The sequence below is a fragment of the Erinaceus europaeus genome, chromosome 13 (assembly GCF_950295315.1).
Source record: "Erinaceus europaeus chromosome 13, mEriEur2.1, whole genome shotgun sequence".
In the NCBI taxonomy this organism is placed as follows: Eukaryota; Metazoa; Chordata; class Mammalia; order Eulipotyphla; family Erinaceidae; genus Erinaceus; species Erinaceus europaeus.
The window spans coordinates 71,526,772-71,546,892 of NC_080174.1; the positions used below are offsets into that span (position 1 = coordinate 71,526,772).

A 20,121-nucleotide genomic window follows, 5' to 3' on the forward strand; every position below is an offset into this window, starting at 1 on the left:
CCCATTTTTTCATTTAAAAATATTATTCCTTTCATCTTCTGCACTCTATAATGATCCTGTGTCCATATTCTAGGAGGGATAAAGAATAGGAAAGCTTCCAAGGGAGGGGATGGGATATGGAGTTCTGATGGTGGGAATTGTGTAGCATTATACCACTCTTATCCTATGTTCTTGTCAGTATTTCCATTTTGTAAATAAAAATTTAAAAAATATTATTTATTTTATTTTAGTGAGAGATATACAGAAAGAAAGCTACAGAAGAGAGACCAGAACACTGTTAAGCTCTAGCTTATGGTAGTGGTGGGGATTTAACCTGGGATCTGGGAGTCTCAGCCTTTCTGAAAGACTTTTACATAACCATTATACTATCTCCTGGGATCTCATTTTAACATTTTGATATTAAAAAAATATTGTGGAGCAAAAAATCATTACAGTATATGGAAGTTACATTCTTATGTTGTGAGTTGAACCTAGGGCCTCATATATTTGAAACAAAACTTCCACAGAGTTACCCATTTTATTATTCTTATTTGATAATAGTGACAACAAGAAAGGGATTCAGGTCCTTGTACATACATACTGGTTTTCCTGGGCCTTGTTAAAAGCAAGTTTTTAAAATACATATTTTATTTTGGATAGAGGCCAGAAGAAATAGAGAGAAAAGGATGAGATAGAGAAGGAGAAAAGAGATTTGCAGTACTATTTCACAGCTCATGAAGCTGCTCTTTCTCAGGTGGCCTTGAGCCTGGGTCCTTTTGCACTGCAGTGTGTAGGCTCAACCAGGTGCACCACTACCTGGCCCCTAAAAGTAATACTTTTATTTGGAGTGGGACAGAAAGTAGATAAAGGGGCGTTGAGCGGTAGCACAGCGGGTTAAGCGCAGGTGGCGCAAAGCACAAGGACCGGCGTAAGGTTCCCTGTTCGAGCCCCCGGCTTCCCACCTGCAGGGGAGTCGCTTCACAGGCAGTGAAGCAGGTCTGCAGGTGTCTTTCTCTCCCCCTCTCTATCTTCCCCTCCTCTCTCCATTTCTCTCTGTCCTGTCCAACAACAACAACATCAATACCAATGATAATAATAACCACAACAATGATAAAAACAACCAGGGTAAGAAAAGGGAAAAAATGGCCTCCAGGAGCAAGTGGATTCATGGTACGTGGTGCAGGCACTGAGCCCCAGCAAAATACCCTGGAAGCAAAGAAAAAAAAAAAGAAAGAAAGAAATTAGATAGAGAGGTGGCAGTGGTGGTGTGTGTGTGTGTGTGGGTGGTGGTAGTGGGGGAGTCAAGTCAGAATAGTGCTCTGCCACTCATGGAGCTCCCCCTGGTGCCATCCGTGGTACTTCCATGTGGTGCCAGGGGTTCAGACCTAAGTCCTTAAACATGGTAAAGTATGCATTCTACGGGGTGAGCTACCGCTGCCCCCACCCCATCTGGTTTAAGTCTGTTTAAGATATATATTCTGTAAACATACAGCTTCTGCTTGGAGGTGAAAAGCAGCAGTTGAATTTCTTGAGTTGAAGTTTACATAGGAAGCTGTGACTGGTGCTTAGGAATCAGCAGTTGGGGTAAAGGCTATGGGCTGTGGGTAGAAGAACAAATATCCTAGGTAGACCTGTGTAGCCTTGCCTCTAGATAGTGAAACCAGTCTGTCCTGCTAGGGCATTCTTAATTCAGCTTTCCTTGCACAACTTGGCTGGTAGAAAGATAAACGTGTAAAGCAGGAGATTGGGACTCTCATTTCACACTGGAATTATCTTCTGGTTTCTCAGGGGTTTGCATTAAGTTCCTTCCAACTTGGAGAACCTTTGACTTCATATCCCAGGGGACAAAATACTGTTTTTGTGAATTACTGTGGATAGGTCTAGAAAACAGTTAATTCTTCTTGGGAACTAGTACCAAGCATTGTGGTCAGCTGGGGAGGTAGCTTAGTGGGTGTAGCCAGCAGGCTCAGTGCAGAGAGTGCACATGGGAGGCCCACAGCGAGGAAGAGGAGCAGTGCTCTGGTCTTTTTCATAAAATAATAGTTTGAAAGAGTTTCAGGAAGAAGGGAGTCAATCAGTGTTGAAAGCTGCATCAGAGTTAAAGAGAAGAAGTGAAAAATAAAGAATAGATCATTTCATAATCAGAACGTTGATGATGGTCTTATTTGACCTCAGTAATGAAGTCTAAAACTAGACTGAGATATTTCAGCATACAACCTCTGAGGGAAAAAGAGAAGCATTTCTCACAGAAGCTAAGAGAGAGAGAGAGAGAGGCCGAGATCCAAAAAATCCTAGATTGCTTGCTTTAGATATAAGTGTAAAGTGAGTTAAATTATTTTCATGTCCTTTTGATTGGACCCGAGAACGAGATCGTCAGCGTTTTCAACACAGAAAATGACAGGTAGCATAAACATAAGGGGCTCAGGGGACTTCTTGAACTTGGATATTTTCTAAATACAGAGATCCTTGAGGGGGTGGTATGTGAGAAAACCACTAGTACTTATAAGTGAAGTTATTAAGAAAAAAAAAATCACGGCTGAAAAGAAATGCATAATTCCTTCACAATTAAAGAAAAGTCCTGATGCTGGAGAAAGCTGGTTGGGACATCTTCCTAAGCGGATGGAATCTGACTGTTCTGCACTCGATTTGTCAGGTCTGGCTCAGTGTGCTGAACTCTGCTGGCAGCTGAGAGGGGAAGCCGGAAAAAGGCAAGTTCCTGGTGCAAAGGTTGCTCTGCAGCATAATTTTGGCCTTGGAGGAGCTGCAGTTGTCACGATCTACAGGATGGGTTTTCCTGAAACTGCCCGGTAAGTGTCATTCTAGGTCCTGTCTGGCTTTGAATTCTTCTGACTTTCCCAACCGATGATGTTAAAAAGTCCTAATTTTATTATCTCAGTAGTCATGAAGAACAGGCATCTCGTCACATTGCTCTGATAGCTCTAAAACTGACCGTTAGCTTTTGCATTTAATCGATCCTAAGAAAATTTTGTTCAAAAGGGAGTTAGCATTGTTAAGACAGTGCTGCACTAGAAGCGGTGGTTGGTTGCAGACTTGCCTCAGCTCAGCCCTTGCCAACCTGGGTGATTTGTCCTTTCTCCACTTAATCTCCCAGGCAGCTGTGGTTGTTTGGAGAAAGTCCTGAGCCATGCCATTTGTATTTCAAGAGAGCTAACGTTTCTAAATCAGCTAAGTTCTCGCTGCTGCTGCGAGAATTCTTTTTTGCTTTTTCTTGCTGCTTTTCTTCCTCTGCTTGTCAAATGCTGGTGCTGCTGACTCTCCAGTCACTGCCAGTCAGGATACCTCATCAGTCTCCTTGCTGCCCCCCCCCCCCCACCCTTAGAGATGTGCCCCAGCTCCCCAGAGGAGAAAAAAAAGAGTCTCTCTGCTTCCCAGGGCTCAGTTTTCTTTCTTCATTGCATGCTTTTGTTTTCATACACTTTCTTTAACTTTTACTCCAGCTGTTACCTTCTCCCTTTTGTGTCTCTCCATCTTTACATTTTCATGGACTCCTTTCCCTCTGTCAAAAAAAAAAGGGTCATGTTTATCGAGTCTAAAATTCAATTTTTTCTCTTTTTATTAATTCTTTTTCTTGATGACCTTTTATATTGAGCCATCTTTGTTTTTCCATGTTGAAATATCCTAGAGTCTGGCTTCTGACCTTGATATTCCTTCATTTACACAGGTCAGGTAAAGCCATTCATGTGCTGATGAAATGTCTGCTGTGTCTCTTTCATACTTACTGCCTTTAATCCCGTGTGGCTTTGAATAGTACTTATCTTCCTTTCTTTCTTTTGAAATTCTCACAGCTCCAGGCCAACTTTTTCAGATAGAAAGAGGGAGAGAGGGACACAGAGACAAAAGAGTGGGAAAGACACCACAGCACTGTAGCTTCCTCTAATGCTGTAAGGGCCTGGGATCTGAACTTGAATCCTGTGCATGGCAAAGCAAGTACACTCTTAGGTGAGCTATTTCATTGACCCTCTCTTCAAAGAATTGATGATTACTTATTCATTTTTCCATACTTTTATTTCCATAAAGGACAAATGACAAGTTTCTTATTAAAAAAATTTTGTTAGTGACTAATTATAAGATAACAGGGGTGTAATTCTGCCCTGGTCCCACTACCAGAGTTCTGTATCTCCATTCCCTCCCTTGAAGCTGTAGTGGTTCTCCCAAAGTTACAGATATGGGTTGACTATTATTTGTATAACTATCTGTCTATATTTAAATATATTTGCCCTTTTTTTCTATGATCCTACCCTCTCTTCCCTTTCAACTCACACCCACACCTTTCCTCTTTTTTTTTTTTAATTTCCTTATTGGGGGATTAATGGTTTACAGTTGACAGTAATATACAATAGTTTGCACATGCGTAATGTTTTCATATACCAATACAAGCCCCACTAGGTCCTCTTCTGTTATCATGTTTCAGGACCTGAACCCTCTATCCCCCCACCCCAGAGTTTTTTACTTTGGTGTAATACACTAACAAATTCTTTTTACAGAATCCATTATACTCTTTTGTTTTGTAACTGTTGAGTTCCCTGCCCCCTTTATTATTTTTTCTCTGTATATCTATTGTAGAAAGTATCTTGGGATCCATTTCAAGTATCATCTCCCTTTAACTATTCTCAGGACTTTTTGTACCTCTTGTATCAGTATAGTGTATCTAACTTGCTTTTGTTCCTATAGTATATGAAAGCCTTGCAGTGTAAGACTCTTAACTTACTTCTTTTTTCTTTTTAATTTTTTAAAATTATTTTTGTTTACGTATTGGATAGAGACAGCCAGAAATCAAGAGGGAAGGGGGTGATAGAGAAGGAAAGAGATAGAGAGACACCTGCAGCACTGCTTCACTGCTCACAAAGCTTTCCCTCTGCTGATGGGGACTGGGGGCACGAACCTTCATCCTTGTGTACTGTAACGTGTGCTCAACCACCTGTTGTGCGCCACCACCTGGCCCCTCTAATTTATTTCTTACATTAACCAGGGCTGCCATTTCTGAGGAGGCAGAAGTTAAAAAAACAAAAGCTAGATGATAAGAAATTGACTTAAAATAGTGAAGATATTATCAGTAGTTCTAGTAATAGAACATTTCCCATTACAAAAGCCATAGTGGGTAAATAAATCTAACTTTAATGCTAAATATTATAATTTTAAAATGAGGTTGCCCTTTGGTTTTATTTTTATAATATTAATAATGAGAGACAACAAAGAGAGAGAGAGAATCAGAGTGCACTACTCAGCTGTGGCATGAGGTGGTGCTTGGAATTGAACCTGTGACCTCTGGGGTCTTAGGCATGCAAGATGGTGCTCTAAGAGACTAAACTATTCTCCATAATTTTGGTTTTGTTTTAGATAGTAGTTTTAAGTATCCATTATAGAAGATCTGATTTGCTTAGCTACTCAATTAGCCAACTTTGATGAGCCAACTGCTCTTTGCTCCTCCCCTAAGTATAATCTTCTGAGTATGTGAGGAAAGTAGTCTTCAGTAGACAACGGAGAAAGAAATTATTATGAAATCAGTTTAAACTGGCTTGACTAGGATTGCCCCATAGAAAAATAGAGAAGATGCCAGGTGGTGGCACACCAGTTAAATGCACAAGTAACCTTGTACAAGGACCCAAGTTTATGCCCCTGGTCCCCATGTGCAGGGGGAAAGCGTCGCCAGTGGTGAAGCAGTACTGCGGGCGTGTCTCTCTCCCTCTTTATCCCCTTTCCCTCTGTTATTCTCTGTTTATCAATTTAAATAACCTTAAAAAAAAAGTAGAGGAAGTCATTTTCAACCTAGATATGGATAAAGAGATCTTCAAATATAGGAAAGTTTGGTAAGTAGTTATGCTGCATGGGTAGAGTTTAGATTATTTTGTATGTGTCTGGAGCTCCGAGTCAGTGGTGTGTACCTGACGGGATGCAGCTGTAACAATAGATTGGAGCATGTGTTTTCAAACACTTCAGATGCCATGCTCAGGAGAATTCGAGTCTTAGCAAAAAGGTGATGGGATTATAATGCACTTTAATCAGACCGTTCTGATAATTCTCTGAATTGAGTCTAGAGAGCACAGGGGTTTACAGCTAAATTTTTCTTTGAATTGAGACCAGTTTTTAAATAGGTTTGAGCCCAGCAGTTAACATGTAGATGGATCAAAGGTATAGTCTGCTTAAATATAGGAAAATAATTTTGTTCACTATTAATCGAACCTAGGGACTTGGGGGAAAAATGAACTGTTGTTTCTACCACAGACAGTACCAGCCTCATTAAATCTCACAACTTGACCAAGGAGGCTCTTGTAATACTTTCCTCGAATTCCCTTTGAGCTTTTATCTTTTTGACTTTTAACTCTGCCCTTTGATCTGGATTTCTGCCCATACAGGACTACATGCCTGCTCTGAGGTCAAGAGGAGTTACTGATAGTGAGTGAACCTTATTCCCTAATCCATGTTTACACTGCTCACCCATCTCTCATTAGAGCAGACAGTGCAGTGGGAAGATTTTGGATAAATGAAGATTGGAGGAAGATGTAGGAGTCTCCATTCTAGACAGAAAGAACAATAGCAATCACCTTAACAGCCTTACTGAAACATTATTCACACGCTACATAATTTACCCATTTAAAATACATACGCAACGGTTTCTTTGTATATCACAGAACTGTGTAATCATCCCCACAGCCAGTTTTAGGACATTTCATCAACCCTTAAAAGAACTCATGTACTCAGGCTGGGGAGACAGCGAAATGGTCATGCAAACAGCTTTCATGCCTGAAGCTCCAAGTTCCCAGGCTTATTCCTCAGCAACACCATAAGCCAGAACTAAGCAGTGCGCTGGTAGGGAAGACAGACAGACAGACAGACAAGAATGAACTCATTAGCAGCTATTCTCTAGTCTTTCCTCTTTGCAGGATCAGGGATCTACTAACTTACCCTGGTCTCTATGACTTTGCCTGTCCTGGACATGTCTTGTATCGTTAGAAGTCTTCCATGATTGCTGCTGCTTTTAACATACAGTTTTCAAGATTCATCTACATTGTAGAAATGAATAAAGAATTTCATTCCTTTTTATGACTGAATAATATTTCACTGTGAGGGTTCTAGTCTCTTGTCTGGGTTTAAGTTTGTTATACTCATTTTTCCCAGAGCAGGGTACATTATCAAATTGTAAGGAGTAAGAGATTTTTCAGAAAAATGTATATTTGATGGTTCATTTTATATATTGAGAGAGAGAAAGAGAGAGAGACAGGCCAGGGCACCACTCTGAGATATACGGTGCTAAGGGTTGAACTCAAGGCCTTGTGCTTGCAAGTTCAGAACTCTCCTGCTGAGCCACCTCCTGGGCTACACTTCTAGATTTTTTTTTTTTTAATTTGCTTTCCAGGACCTTGTACATGTGTGATTCTATTGCTCCTACTGAACATTTTGTCTCTTTTTAATTTCAGTAGATAGGGAGAAAGATATAGAGAGGGAGAGACACCATAGCACTTACTCCGTTGTTCATAGAGCTTCCCTTACTATCATGCAGGATACTCCCAGGTGGTGCCAGGGCCTTGAAGCTGGGTCCTTCCACATGGTGAAGTATGTGTTTTACTGGATAATTTATCTTCTGGTTTCAGAAAATACTGATTAAACTTTACTTTAAAAACATATTTATTTATTAGAGACCGAGAGAAATTGAGGGGGGGATATTGAGAGGGAGAGAGACAGAGAGACACCTGCAGCTCTCCTTCACCACTCATGAAGCTTTCCCCCTGCAGGTGGGGACCAGGGGCTTGAACCTGGGTCCTTGTACATTGTAATGTGTGCGCTTAACCAGGTATGCCACCGCCTGGCTTCTTGATTAAATTTTACATACTAACTTTTTTTTTTTTCCTAATCTACTTAGAAAGTTGGCTAATCGTTAGCTTGATGAGCTTTTCAAAACAAGATGAAGAAATAGCTTACCTGTGGGAGCTTGTTTGCCTGCGTGCTGCCCCCTAATCCCCAAATATTCCTTGTCTTACAACATGGTTTCACCTCTGATAAACCCCTCTGATGGCGGAGTGCACTGCAGAGCATTGGTTGTTTATGCTCGTGAACTAAGTGACCAGGAGCTACAGCTGACTTTCTAGCCATCACAGGAGAGTTTGGTACTTTATGTACCTACTCTAGAAAAAAGACCAAACTTCTTGGTTGGCAAAATAGCATCTCTGGTGTGAGTACTAGAAAGGAAAGGGCATCCCCATGGGTAGGACAGTACTAATCAATTGAAAGTGCGTTGAACCAAGAAAATATGTATTCTGGGATAAGCTAACTGAGTAATTAGGTGAGGTTGTGATTGATTATGTGACTTTCCATAAGTTATTTGACCCCTTATGTGGTATTTGTATAATGCGAATGACACTATCTCATTTGCCTAATTTATAAGCTCTGTATAACTTTTTTTTTTTTACTTTGAACATGATTCAAACCAAGATAAAGTAACTGAACTTTGAGAAAAAAAATAGTTCACTTGGATAGTGTGCTGTTTTGTCATGTGTGCAACCCAGCCCTCGCCAGCCTGGAGGAAGCTTTAGGGCTGTGGTCTCCTTCAGCCTATCTCTCTGCCTCTGTCTCTCTTTCTGATAAGAAGCCAGCCTAGAGTGGTGAATCTCTGGCAGTCACACCTCCAAAAAAATAAAAATCAAAAACTTCCAAATTTTAATTTCTATTAGCATTTTGAAATACAACTTCCTACCATAGAGACTGTCTGTATCAAGATACTTCTGATTTAGAAGATGATAGGCTACACATAATTCTTCTCTGGATGGGAAGAAATAGAAATCGGGAGAAATTGGGATTTAAACAAGGGAGAATCAATATAGTTTCAGTTCTGTTTGGCCACTGTTTGCCAAATATTTGTGTACCAGCATTTGGGCACACAAGTGTGTGTGTGTGTGTGTGTGTGTGTGTGTGTGTGTGTGTTTTAAAGATACGGTGTCTGTTCTTGAGTTGACACATATTAGGGTCGCCCAGAGAGTAAGTTTTTTGGCCTGGTTCTCAAAGGGTAAATGGCATCTCCTGAGATGTTTCCCAGACACAGGGAGCGGCATGGGCAAGGCAGGGCAGCCTGAAGGAGCTCTGAGAACTCCTCTGAGAACCACGTTTCAGCACAGCAGGAGCTTTGGTGCCATTCGCCACAGAATATTAACCTGACTCCTCTAATAGGTTCACTTTCTCCTTCTTAGACTTCTGCCTACTCTTGCCCTCATTCTCGGCTGATTTACTTGATCTTATACTTTTTTATTTTTATTTTATAAAAAGGAGACATTGACAGAACCATAAGATAAGAGGGGTACAACTCCATACAGTTCCCACCATCAGCTTTCCGTATCCCATCCCCTTCCCTGATAGCTTTCCTATTCTTTAACCCTCTGGTAGTATGGACCCAAGATCATTGTGGGATTCAGAAGGTGAAAGGTCTGGCTTCTGTAATTGCTTCCCACTGAACATGGGCATTGACAGGTCGATCCATACTCCCAGCCTGCCTCTCTCTTTCCCTAGTAGGGTGGGGCCCTGGGGAAGCGGAGCTCCAGGACACATTGGTGGGATTGTCTGTCCAGGGAAGTCTGGTCGGCATCATGCTGGCGTCTGGAATGTGGTGACTGAAAAAGAGAGTTAACATACAAAGCCAAACAAGTTGTTGAACAATCATGAACCTAAAGGCTGGAATAATGCAGATGAAGAGTTGGGGGGGGGTGTCTTCCAGTTTGTAGATAGCTAGTAGGCATACTTTAGTTACATTCCAAAGGGCCTGTAGCTTTACTAGTTTTTTTTTTTCCCCCTGAGCGTGAAATGTGATATGCAGGTGGATCCAAGTTATTTTCTGGGGAGATGATGTCATGGCTGGAATAGGGACAGAAAGCTTGATCAGGGAAGAGAGTAGCTCCCTAATATGGGAAAGGGGTATAAATATTGTTGACTGTAAACCCCATCAATTTGATTTGATCTGGGGCCCATATTCAGCTTAGGAGCCTGTGTGACCTCTGCATCCTTGTAGATCTGAGCTCACATTCTGTGGTCATGAGTAGGAACACTCCAAGCTGCCCCAATATCTACCCATCTTCCTCAGGTGTAGCATAGAGTTTGTTGTCCGTCCTCCCTTCAGAGGTTGGAACATTCTCTACTGTTGTTGATCCAAGTTGAGGGCAAGGTTCTATGGGGGCCCACAAAGAGGTCTGTTGTGTTGCTCCTGATAGAGATGACCAGTAACAATGGAGAGAGGGATTTATTTATTTATATGTTAAATTTCTTTATTGGGGAATTAATGTTTTACATTTGATAGTAAATACAATAGTTTGTAAATACATAACATTTTTCAGTTTTCCATATAATAATACAATCCCCACTAGGTCCTCTGTCATTCTTCTTGAACCTGTATGAGAGAGGGATTTATCTGAGGTCTAGGCCCATCATGTCTTTTTGGGAATCTCAGGACTCCCTGAACAGGGCCCCAGCTGATGGAGTGGCCTGATAGTGACTAAAGAGTCATCATTAAAGTATGTCAGTCTCTTGCCCTTATTCAGCTTTTGTAGCCCTTTCTTTGCTAAGGTTAGCTTAGGAAGTAGGTGAGGAGGGTATCTAAGTCTAATTAGATACTATTTCATTAGGAACTTTATACTGACTCACTGCGACCTTGTACTTTTAAAAAGGCACAGACCACTAGATCTCGTCCCACTCTCTTCTCCAGATGCCTGTCCTCCTTTTTTTTTTTTTTTCCTTGCCTCTTGCTTATTACCTGTGTCAGGTAAACAAGCACCCATGTCAAGCCTAAAACAAAACCAGCTTTTCCTTGATATCACACTTCCCTCCAGAGACACCTTCATTTCACTGTTCGCTTAAAAGTCCTGTCGCTGGAAGAGCCACACTATATTTATGCTCCTCTCCTACTCGCTCCTTGATTCACTGCTGCCTGCCTTCTACCCTTCACAGCTTAAAATTGCATCAGGGTCACCTGTACTTTGCGTGTTGAGGTACACAGTGGGTCCTTGGCCTTTGGCTGTACTTAGTACCCTCTTCTCCCTCCTGGACTCTGTCCCTTCAGCTCTTCTGCTTTTCCTCTTGCATCAAGCACTGTAGCTCCTCTTCCCTCAGACTTGAAATAATGGGATTCTGCAGGGGGTTGGGGGCTCTGTCCTTGCTCTATAACTTCTTAATATGAATTTCCCATGGATTTAACTACTTGCATTAATGCTAAACAATAGCCCCACTTTGTCTCCAGTTTAGGTGTCTTTCCTTTGAACTTCAGACTGTCATGTCCAACTGCTTTCCTGTTTCCCAGGCGAGGCAGTTACTGTGCCTCAAGTGAACTTTTTAAAAATTTATTTATTGGGGAATTAATGTTTTACATTCCACAGTAAATACAATAGTTTGTACATGCATAACATTTCTCAGTTTTCCATAGAACAATACAACTCCCACTAGGTCCTCTGTCATCCCTCTTGGACCTGTATTCTCCCCCCCCCCCCCCAACCCAGAGTCTTTTACTTTGGTGCCGTACGTCAAGTGGAACTTTGATCCCCTCTCCAATCCCCACTGCAGCACTCTTTGTCAGTGCCACTTCCATCTCTTCAGCTGTTCAGGCCAAACACCTGACTCACCCTTCTTCCCCTTTCTCAGCAGCAAGGCCCATGGGCTTTATTTTTTTAATCTACTTCCTACTTTCCATCTCCAGTGGCAGGTAGCTCCCAAGCTAACACACATGCTAGTCTGGACCACTGTCATTCCTGGACTCATATCGCCACTGTCACTTCAGCAGCCATCGAATTGGTCTCCTCACTTCTGTTCTTGCACACACCCCCACAACACCCCCAGCTAATTGTGCACACCTTTGTAAGCCTAACCATAGAATTCAACCTGCCCTGTTTAATCATCTCAGTACCCATTCATTGGGGAAACTGACGATCCTTCCTAGCCGACTGAATCCACATGGATCCCAGTCACTTTCAAAGCCAGCAACAAGCAGCTCCTGACAGCTTTCAACCTGACGCTGTTGACTGGCTACGGAAGAAGGGCAAACGCTAGAAGAAGAAGAAGTGGCTCCCTCATTCTCCTTGTTTTAACCTGTGTGAGTTGATCCCTGCCCATTTCTTCAATTTCATTTCATGTCATGTCATTCTCCTTCCACATAAACTATACTCTAGCGCTATAGGTTTAATTTACTTTCTTTTAACAGACCCAACTCATATGCTTCCTCTCTCGCCTTCTCTCTCTCCCTCTCTCTCTCAGAATCTGTGCAGTCTCCTATTTGAATGGCCAGCTCTTTTTCTTCCTTTCATAGGATCCTAGCCATTGTGCTCTCTTCCCAATCATGACTGATCATATTTTCAAGATGATACTTAGGAGCTAGTAAGCATTCAATGTTCGTTGAAAAAAAAATCAGTAAGAAAAACTTAACTTTTCTATGGGCTCAATAAAGATTTCGTTTGGTTAAGAGTCTCAACATCTTTGTTCTTTGTGTTTTTGAAAATTACTGTGCTATAAAGATTGAAAAATCAATACTGTCAATATGACTCTTGTCAGTTGAAATTGATTCTTTTAGAACTCATCAAATTGAAGCTGCTCCAACCAGCTCTGCAGCTAATGGATTTAAAGCAAGTCTTGTTTTTAAGGAGATTGAGAAGAAGCTTGAAGAGGTAAGTAAGATTGATATAAAATACTACTAGGGGGACCCTGAGGCTCTAGGGAGCAGATACTGTAGATTTCAGGTATTCCTATGAGGTGGTAGACTTGAAAGTTTCTCTCATTGTTAATATTAAGTGTTTATTGTGATTTTTCTGAGTGGCTATTAATGACTTCCATGTACTAGTCGTAAGAAATGTCATTCATGGATGTCGGGCGGTAGCTCAGTGGGTTAAGTACACATGGTGCAAAGCGCAAAGACTGGCATAAGGATCCCGGTTCAAGCCCCCTACTTCCCACCTGCAGGGCAGTTGCTTCACAAGCGGTGAAGCAGGTCTGTAGGTGTCTATCTTTCTCTCCCTCTCTCTGTCTTCCCGTCTTCTCTCGGTTTCTTTCTGTCCTATTCAACAACGACATCATCAACGACAATAATAATAACCACAACAACGATAAAACAGCAAGGCCAACAAAAGGGAAAAAAGTTAGCCTCCAGGAGCAGTGGATTTGTGGTGCAGGCACTGACCCAGCAATAACCCTGGAGGCAAAAAAAAAAAAAAAAAAAAAGAATGTCTTTCATAGATGGATAAATCTCCAGAAATTAAAGAACTGTGACAAAGTGCTATTTGATCCTGCTTTCTTTGTATCTTTAGATTTATCGCCCCACCAGCCAGCACTGCTCAGCTTTGGCTGACGGGGGCCTTAGATTAAATCTGAGACCTTTGAGTTGTCCACATAACCCACTATGCATGTGTATGTATGTATTACCAGAGCACTGCTCAGCTCTGCCATATGATGGTACCAGGGATTGAACCTGGGGTCTGGGAACCTCAGGCAGGAAAGTCTTTTTGCATTCCTGTCATGCATTGCGGGTGGGAAACAGCTAATGTGATGATGTGTCTTGTCAAAGGACCATTTATTTCCAGAATTCCAGTAGTGGCCAACAGCCGTCATCAGGTAGGGAGGCTGGACTAATAGGTAGTTCCAAGTGGGCAGGCAATGGGCTAGAATCTGCATACTTGTGGGGATGCCACCAGCAACTGCCTGTTGTTTTATCATGTTTTTTAAAAAATATTTATTTATTTACCCTTTTGTTGCCCTTGTTTTATTGTTGTAGTTATTAATGATGTCATTGTTGTTGGATAGGACCGGGGGCGGGGGGGGGGGGGAGACCGAGTGGGGGAGAGAAAGATAGACACCTGCAGACTTCCCAGGGGCTTGAACTGGGATCTTTTCACTGTTCCTTCTGCTTTGTGCCACGTGAGCTTAACCCACTGCGCTACCGCCCGACTCCCCATGTTTTTTTTCTTCCCCTCTTGTCAGTATGTTCCATGTTCCTAAATATAAATCCTACCATCATTCTGAATGACCACATAAGTTTCCTAAATGTTTGCATGACTAGAAAGTGAAAGTCTTGGAATCTTTTGTCAATTCATGCATTTTCTGCATTAGCCAAGGAAGTCTGGCAAGAGATTTTATTTCCACTTTTGTCTTTGTTAGTAACACAGTCCACCAGAAAGGGGGGGGGGGCACTACTTTGCAAGCTTAATAGCAATTTATTCCACTAACTGTTTTTTTTACCCCTTCTCCAGTGATGTGACATTAACTGTTTTTATTTTAAACCTTTTTGTTTTGTTTTGTTTTGTTTTAAACCTTTGCTAATCTAGTAGGGGAAAAAGCTTTCATCATCTTTAGGGGTTGCTTTTATTACAAGCATTGGCTAAAATGAAGTTGAATTCTTTTAAGGGCTTACCTTAGAAAATGTGCTTATTTTTTTCTTTCATGCCACTATTATTTACCTGCAGAGCAACTCATAGGGTAGTTGTTGTGGCTTTATTGTTGTCTGTCTCATTCTGTAAAAAATAAATTGAATAAAAGAATAGCAATATGAGGTGTGGCAAAATATCAGTCATTTGACTCCGTCATTATTGAATTTAACAAAGCGGTTGTGTTTTTTAGTCTTTCTGGAACTTTATGAAAACGTTCCTTATTGCCATTTTAATTCTTTTTTCTTCCCTCCATAACCTCACTCAGGTGGACTTGGCTCCCTTATTTCTTTTCTTCTTCCCACGATTGTTAGTTTCCTAAATGTTTGCATGACTAGAAAGTGAAAGTCTTGGAATCTTTTGTCAATTCATGCATTTTCTGCATTAGCCAAGGAAGTCTGGCAAGAGATTTTATTTCCACTTTTGTCTTTGTTAGCAATACTCCATTGCCCTTCTTTGAATTCACTCTTTGGAGCCTCAGGTATGAGAGTCTGTTTGCATAACCATTATGCTATCTACCTTCCACTGAATTCACTCTTAATTTTTTTGTTCCTGTTAAGTTTACAACAGACCAAGTCCTTAACCTTTTGCCGACCTAAACAAGCACTTTTCTCAGGGGGATAAAGAATAGGAAAGCTGTCGGGAGAGGATGAGATGCAGAGTTCTGATGGTGGGAACTGTGTGGAGTTGAACCCCTCTTATCTTATGGTTCTGTCAATGTTTCCTTTTAGAAATACATTTAAAAAAAGAAGCACTTTTCTTTATGCAAGGAGGCACTTAGAACTTTCTTAGTATTAATGATCTCCAGTTGCGCAACAAATATGTTTTCTTTCCCCCTTTTAACTCTTTTCCTTGCTCAATTCTTATCCTCTCTCATTCCCACTTTAGTTGGAAATATTTTATTGATCAAAAGTAACATCAAGTGTAGTATTAATCTACATCTGCTTTATGGGGGTAGTCGGAACTTCTCTCCAGGAGTGTAGGTAGAATTTTTAAATGTTTGCTGATTTTTTTTTTTCCCTAACCTAACTTGTTGTTCTGCTGTAACTGGCCCTGAGGCACTGAGCAAACAGATGGCATGGATGCACCTGGAGGTGGTCATTCACGGGCCACTGGCCCTGAAGTAATCATGGCTTTTGAGTGGCCTGTCATGTCAGCGTTATTAACCTACCCTTCTAGATTGTTTCCACAGAAGCTTGAGGGGGTAGTAGACTTCAAGGAATGTGGAGAAGCCTTGAGCTTTCTTTAAACTTATTTTATAATGACCAAAACTGCTTTGCTTCCATAGGTTAAAGTTTGGTAGTATTGACTTAACCTGTAGTACAGTGTGTGTGTGTGTGTGTGTGTGTGTGTGTGTGTGTGTGTGTGTGTGTGTGTGTATGGCTTTTCAGTACTGTATGGTCAAATGGAACAAGTGCTGAATTTAGAGTTAAGTTAGCCTGTGATTGTGTTCTGATTTTATTACTTATCAGCAGTTTGTGCCTGTGCCGCAGGGGACATAAACTTTAGCAGGAGAAGAGCCATGGAAAAAAATATTCCAGGGCAAAAAAACCCACTTCTTTAACAAGAAACATGATGCAAGTGCAAAGGGACGTTGAAGTGTCCGGCATAGTCAGAAAAAAATCTCTCATAGGTGTTCACTTGTGAGCTCAGACACTGAATTGGTGAGATTGAGATGGGAGTGGAGAATAGGAGGCGGTGAGTGTTCCAGGGCAGGGCAGGAATGGTACATAGGAGCATAAAATAACTTGGCCTGCATGTATTTCGTGGAATTCAAAATGATCAGTATTGTTAGAACATAAAGTTGGAGGGGAGCAGCAGAAGCAGGTGAAAATAAGAACAGATAAATATTCTTTAGAGAATGGAAATTCTTTAAATTTTTTTAAAAAATTATCTTTATTTATTGGATAGAGGCAGCCAGAAATCGAGAGGGAAGGGGGAATAGAGGAGAGACAGAGAGAGACACCTGCAGCTCTGCTTCACTACTCATGAAGCTTTCCTCCTGTAGGTGGGGACCTGGGGCTGGAACCTGGGTCCTTGTGTGTTGTAATACGTGTACCCAACCAGATGCACCACCACCTGGCCCAAGAATAGAAATTCTTGAATGATATGTAAAAAGCAAACTTTATCCTGTAGGCTATGGGAAAGCACTGAAGAAATTCAAACCTGAACGTGTTAGATGGGTTTTATCAATGCCTGATGAATTATGATAGATTATTTGGCAGCAAGATAGAGAAGAATCTGAAGAATCTAAAGTTCTTCTAAGAGCTTTTTCCCCCTGCTCATTGAGTTCATATTAACACCTGGCCAACCACCTGCAGGACTTGATGAAGATTTAAGGAAGTGTAGGCCTGTGAAATAGCTCACTTGGCTAGTGCACTGCTTTGCCATATCTGTGACCCGGGTTCAGGCCTGGTCCCACTGCATGGAAGGTAGCTTCAGCGCTGTGATCTCTAACATATTTACTGCCTATCTTAAAATAAAGTAAAAGATTAAAGAAAGTGTATGTGTCTTTGAAGTGTGCTGCTTCACTACTGCAGGTTGCATTTACATTCAGATAGAGAGACTACACAACCCTGGAGCTTTCTCCTGTACCCTAACACCTCCCGTGTGGTACTGGACCATGTGCATAGCAAGACACACAGCCTGCACTGTGAGCTATCTCTCTGGTTTCTTCAAATGTGTGTGATGTTACAGGCCTGAGGTGACAGCATGAGGGTCATGCAAAAGACTTTCATGCCTGAGGCTCTGAGGTCCCAGGTTCAATCCCCAGCACCATCATAAGCCAGAGCTGAGCAGTGCTCTAGCAAGAAGAATGTGGAAAAAGAGAAGAGAGAGTAGGAGGGAGGAGGAAGAAGAGAAGGAGGAGTTGTTACTGTCCTTTCATTAGTTACTCTGCAACGTCACTGCTCCTGTGCTTCCTATCCTTTCAGGGTTTTGTTGTGGTGTGATAGTTTATTGTCCTCATTTACCCTTCTAACTCCTACTTCTGTATCCTTGCTGCCTAGCCTGATGCTAATCATTGTTCCAGTCATAGAATATTCCAGTTAGGAATAATGGAATAATGGAAATGAAGGGAGGGAGAAAGGAAACCAATCTGTGAAGATAGGAGTCTGATGTTATTTTTCTTTGTGTTTAATTAGACTTGCTTCTTTCCTTAAGAACTGAAAGTCAGTGGCGGATGACAAATTGCTTGTATAATTACTTAGATTAATCCAGGAAATAAGTTGATCAAGAAGAATGGCTTTGGAGTTAGGCTCATTTATTCTCTGATTGGGGGGAAGCAAAAGTACATGTAAAGGAATTGGGTTTTTTCTTTTAAAAAAATTTTTTTATATTTATTTATTTTCCCTTTTGCTGCTCTTGTTGTTTTTCATTGTTGTTGTAGTTATTATTGTTGTTACTGATGTCATTGTTGTTGGATAGGACAGAGAGAAATGGAGAGAGGAGAGGAAGACAGAGGAGGAGAGAAAGACACCTGAAGCTGGGGAGCTGGGGCCTTGAGCCTGGATCCTTACTCTGGTCCTTGCGTTTTGCAATACCTTGCGCTTAACCCGCTGCGCTACCACCCGACTCCCTATGTAAAGGAATTGAACTGCAAAGAAAAGAGAGAGTTGGGAGGAGGGGGTCTCTCCATTTACAGAGGCAAGAGGGAATCTTCTAGAAGTTGAGACAAGTGAAGACTATTTCAGTAGAAAATGCTGTGCCGCTTGGCATCTTCTCTACCAGTTATACCCAGAAAGGATATTTGAAGAAAATATTTGGCTGAGGAAGGTGTGTTCCCTGGCTGTCTTTTAGATTTTTCTGGGTAAAAGAGTTTGGGGACTAGCCTTTCATGCTATGTATCTATTTAAACATTTAATAGTTTGGGGGTGGGGGGTGATTTAGAGAAATGAACTTAATATAATCTCGAGTGTTCTTTTTCTTTCCAGGAAGGAGAGCAGTTTGTGAAGAAAATTGGTGGCATTTTTGCCTTCAAGGTGAAGGATGGTCCTGGGGGCAAAGAGGCTACCTGGGTAGTGGATGTGAAGAATGGCAAAGGTTCAGTGCTTCCTAACTCAGGTCAGTGCTGTAGTGACTTTACTCATAGAAGAACTGAAAAGCTGCAACGAACCAGTGAACCTTTCAGATCAGGACTAGATCACAACTGCCACAGAGATTGGGAGGTTCTGTCACACAGTGGCTAAGTCCAGACTTTGGAATTAGACAGATATGAGTTGTGCACAGTTCTGCCAATCAGAGGTGCTGGTATTGAATACAATATTTAATTTCTTCTAGTGTCAGTTTTCTCACCTGAAAATGGGAATGACAGAGTGTTTAACTTTAGGGTTGGTGTGAAGATTAAGAAAATTAAGGTGTTTTTAAAAAAATTTTTAAAGATAGGTTTTCTTTTTCTTTCTTTTTTCTTTTTTTTTTCTGCTTTATTGGGGGATTAATGTTTTTCATTCAACAGTAAACACAATAGTTTGTACATACATAACATTTATCAGTTTTCCACATAACAGTACAACCCCCACTAGGTCCTCTGCCATCCTTCTGTAGATTTTCTTTTTAAACATTTTATTTATTTATTTATTTTTATGCTCATCTCTGGCTTGCGGTGGTGCTGGGGACTGAACCTGGGACCTCTGGTGCCTAGGGATGAAAGGCTCTTTGCTTAACTATTGTGCTATATCCCCAGCCCAAGAGAATTAAGTCTTAATAAACCTCTAAAACTCCTATTACAGTATATGGTTCTATAGTTTGAAAGACCTGTCTGTGTTCCCAGCCTCTACGTCTTCTTATCCCAGTCTTTTTTAGTCATTATATTTTGTCTTTATTCTTATCCAAAACATTCTTGCTAAGGCCACCAATAATCACCTTGTTCCTATGTTCAGTAGTTAATTCATAGGCTTCTTTAAACATTACACTTTCGGAAATAGGGCAGTAGTGCAGCAGGTTAAGCGTACATGGCACAAAGTGTGAGGATTGGTGTAAGGATCCTGGTTTGAGTCCCCGGCTCCCCACCTGCAGGGGAGTCGCTTCGCAGCGGTGAAGCAGGTCTACAGGTGTCTTATCTTTCTCTCCCCCTCTGTCTTCCCCTCCTCTCTCCATTTCCTTCTGTCCTATCCAACAACAATCGATACATTAATAATAACTACAACAACAGAAAACAAGGGCAACAAAAGGGAATAAATAAATACATATAAAAAAATTTAAAAATTACACTTCCAGGCTTTCCTTTAATTTTTCCTTTGATTTTTGTGGCTATTCCTTCCTGACCTTGTTTCTGCTTTTTTTTTTTTTTCCCTTACTTCCAAGTTTCTGGATGTTAGAGTGTGCCAAGGCTCAGTGTATCTGTACTTACTCCCGGGAGATCTTGTGTGTATAAGGCTTTGAGAGCTATCTCTGCATTAATGCCTACCAGATCTGTAGCTTTGGAGTGAGCCCAGCCGATGAACTTGAAGTTGAACCTCCAGCTGCTTAAGTAGCAAGTTTACTTGAACGTTTAGTAGGTATCCTCAAGCTAGTGCACAGAAAACCGAACAGCTGTTCTTCCTCCCACTATTCTTTAATTATGTCTGACTCCTACTGTTTTTCCAATCTCATTTCCAATCTCCTGGCCAGCCAGTTAAACTCAGTTCAAAAAATCCCGAAGTTACCGTTCGCTCCTCTTTTGCTTGCACTCTGTACAATCTAATCCATCAGCAAATCCTGTCCTGCTACCATGGTTTAAGCCGCCATTAGTTTTTGATATGGTCTCCCT

General features: G+C 41.3%; 1 protein-coding gene across 6 annotated transcripts in view; it reads left to right on the forward strand.

The window, feature by feature from the left end:
- SCP2 (sterol carrier protein 2) overlaps window positions 1–20,121 on the forward strand; it is a 342,267-nt gene that overhangs the window by 293,915 nt on the left and 28,231 nt on the right. For 3 of the 6 annotated variants that reach the window (XM_060206215.1, XM_060206213.1, XM_060206214.1), the window contains 3 exons: window positions 2,633–2,786; window positions 12,533–12,626; window positions 18,308–18,437. In XM_060206215.1, the coding sequence (XP_060062198.1) occupies window positions 2,633–2,786; window positions 12,533–12,626; window positions 18,308–18,437 (378 nt within the window). Of the gene's footprint in view, window positions 1–2,632; window positions 2,787–6,353; window positions 6,394–12,513; window positions 12,627–18,307; window positions 18,438–20,121 lie in introns of those variants that run through there. The other 3 variants (XR_009553885.1, XM_060206216.1, XR_009553884.1) reach the window with 3 other exon arrangements.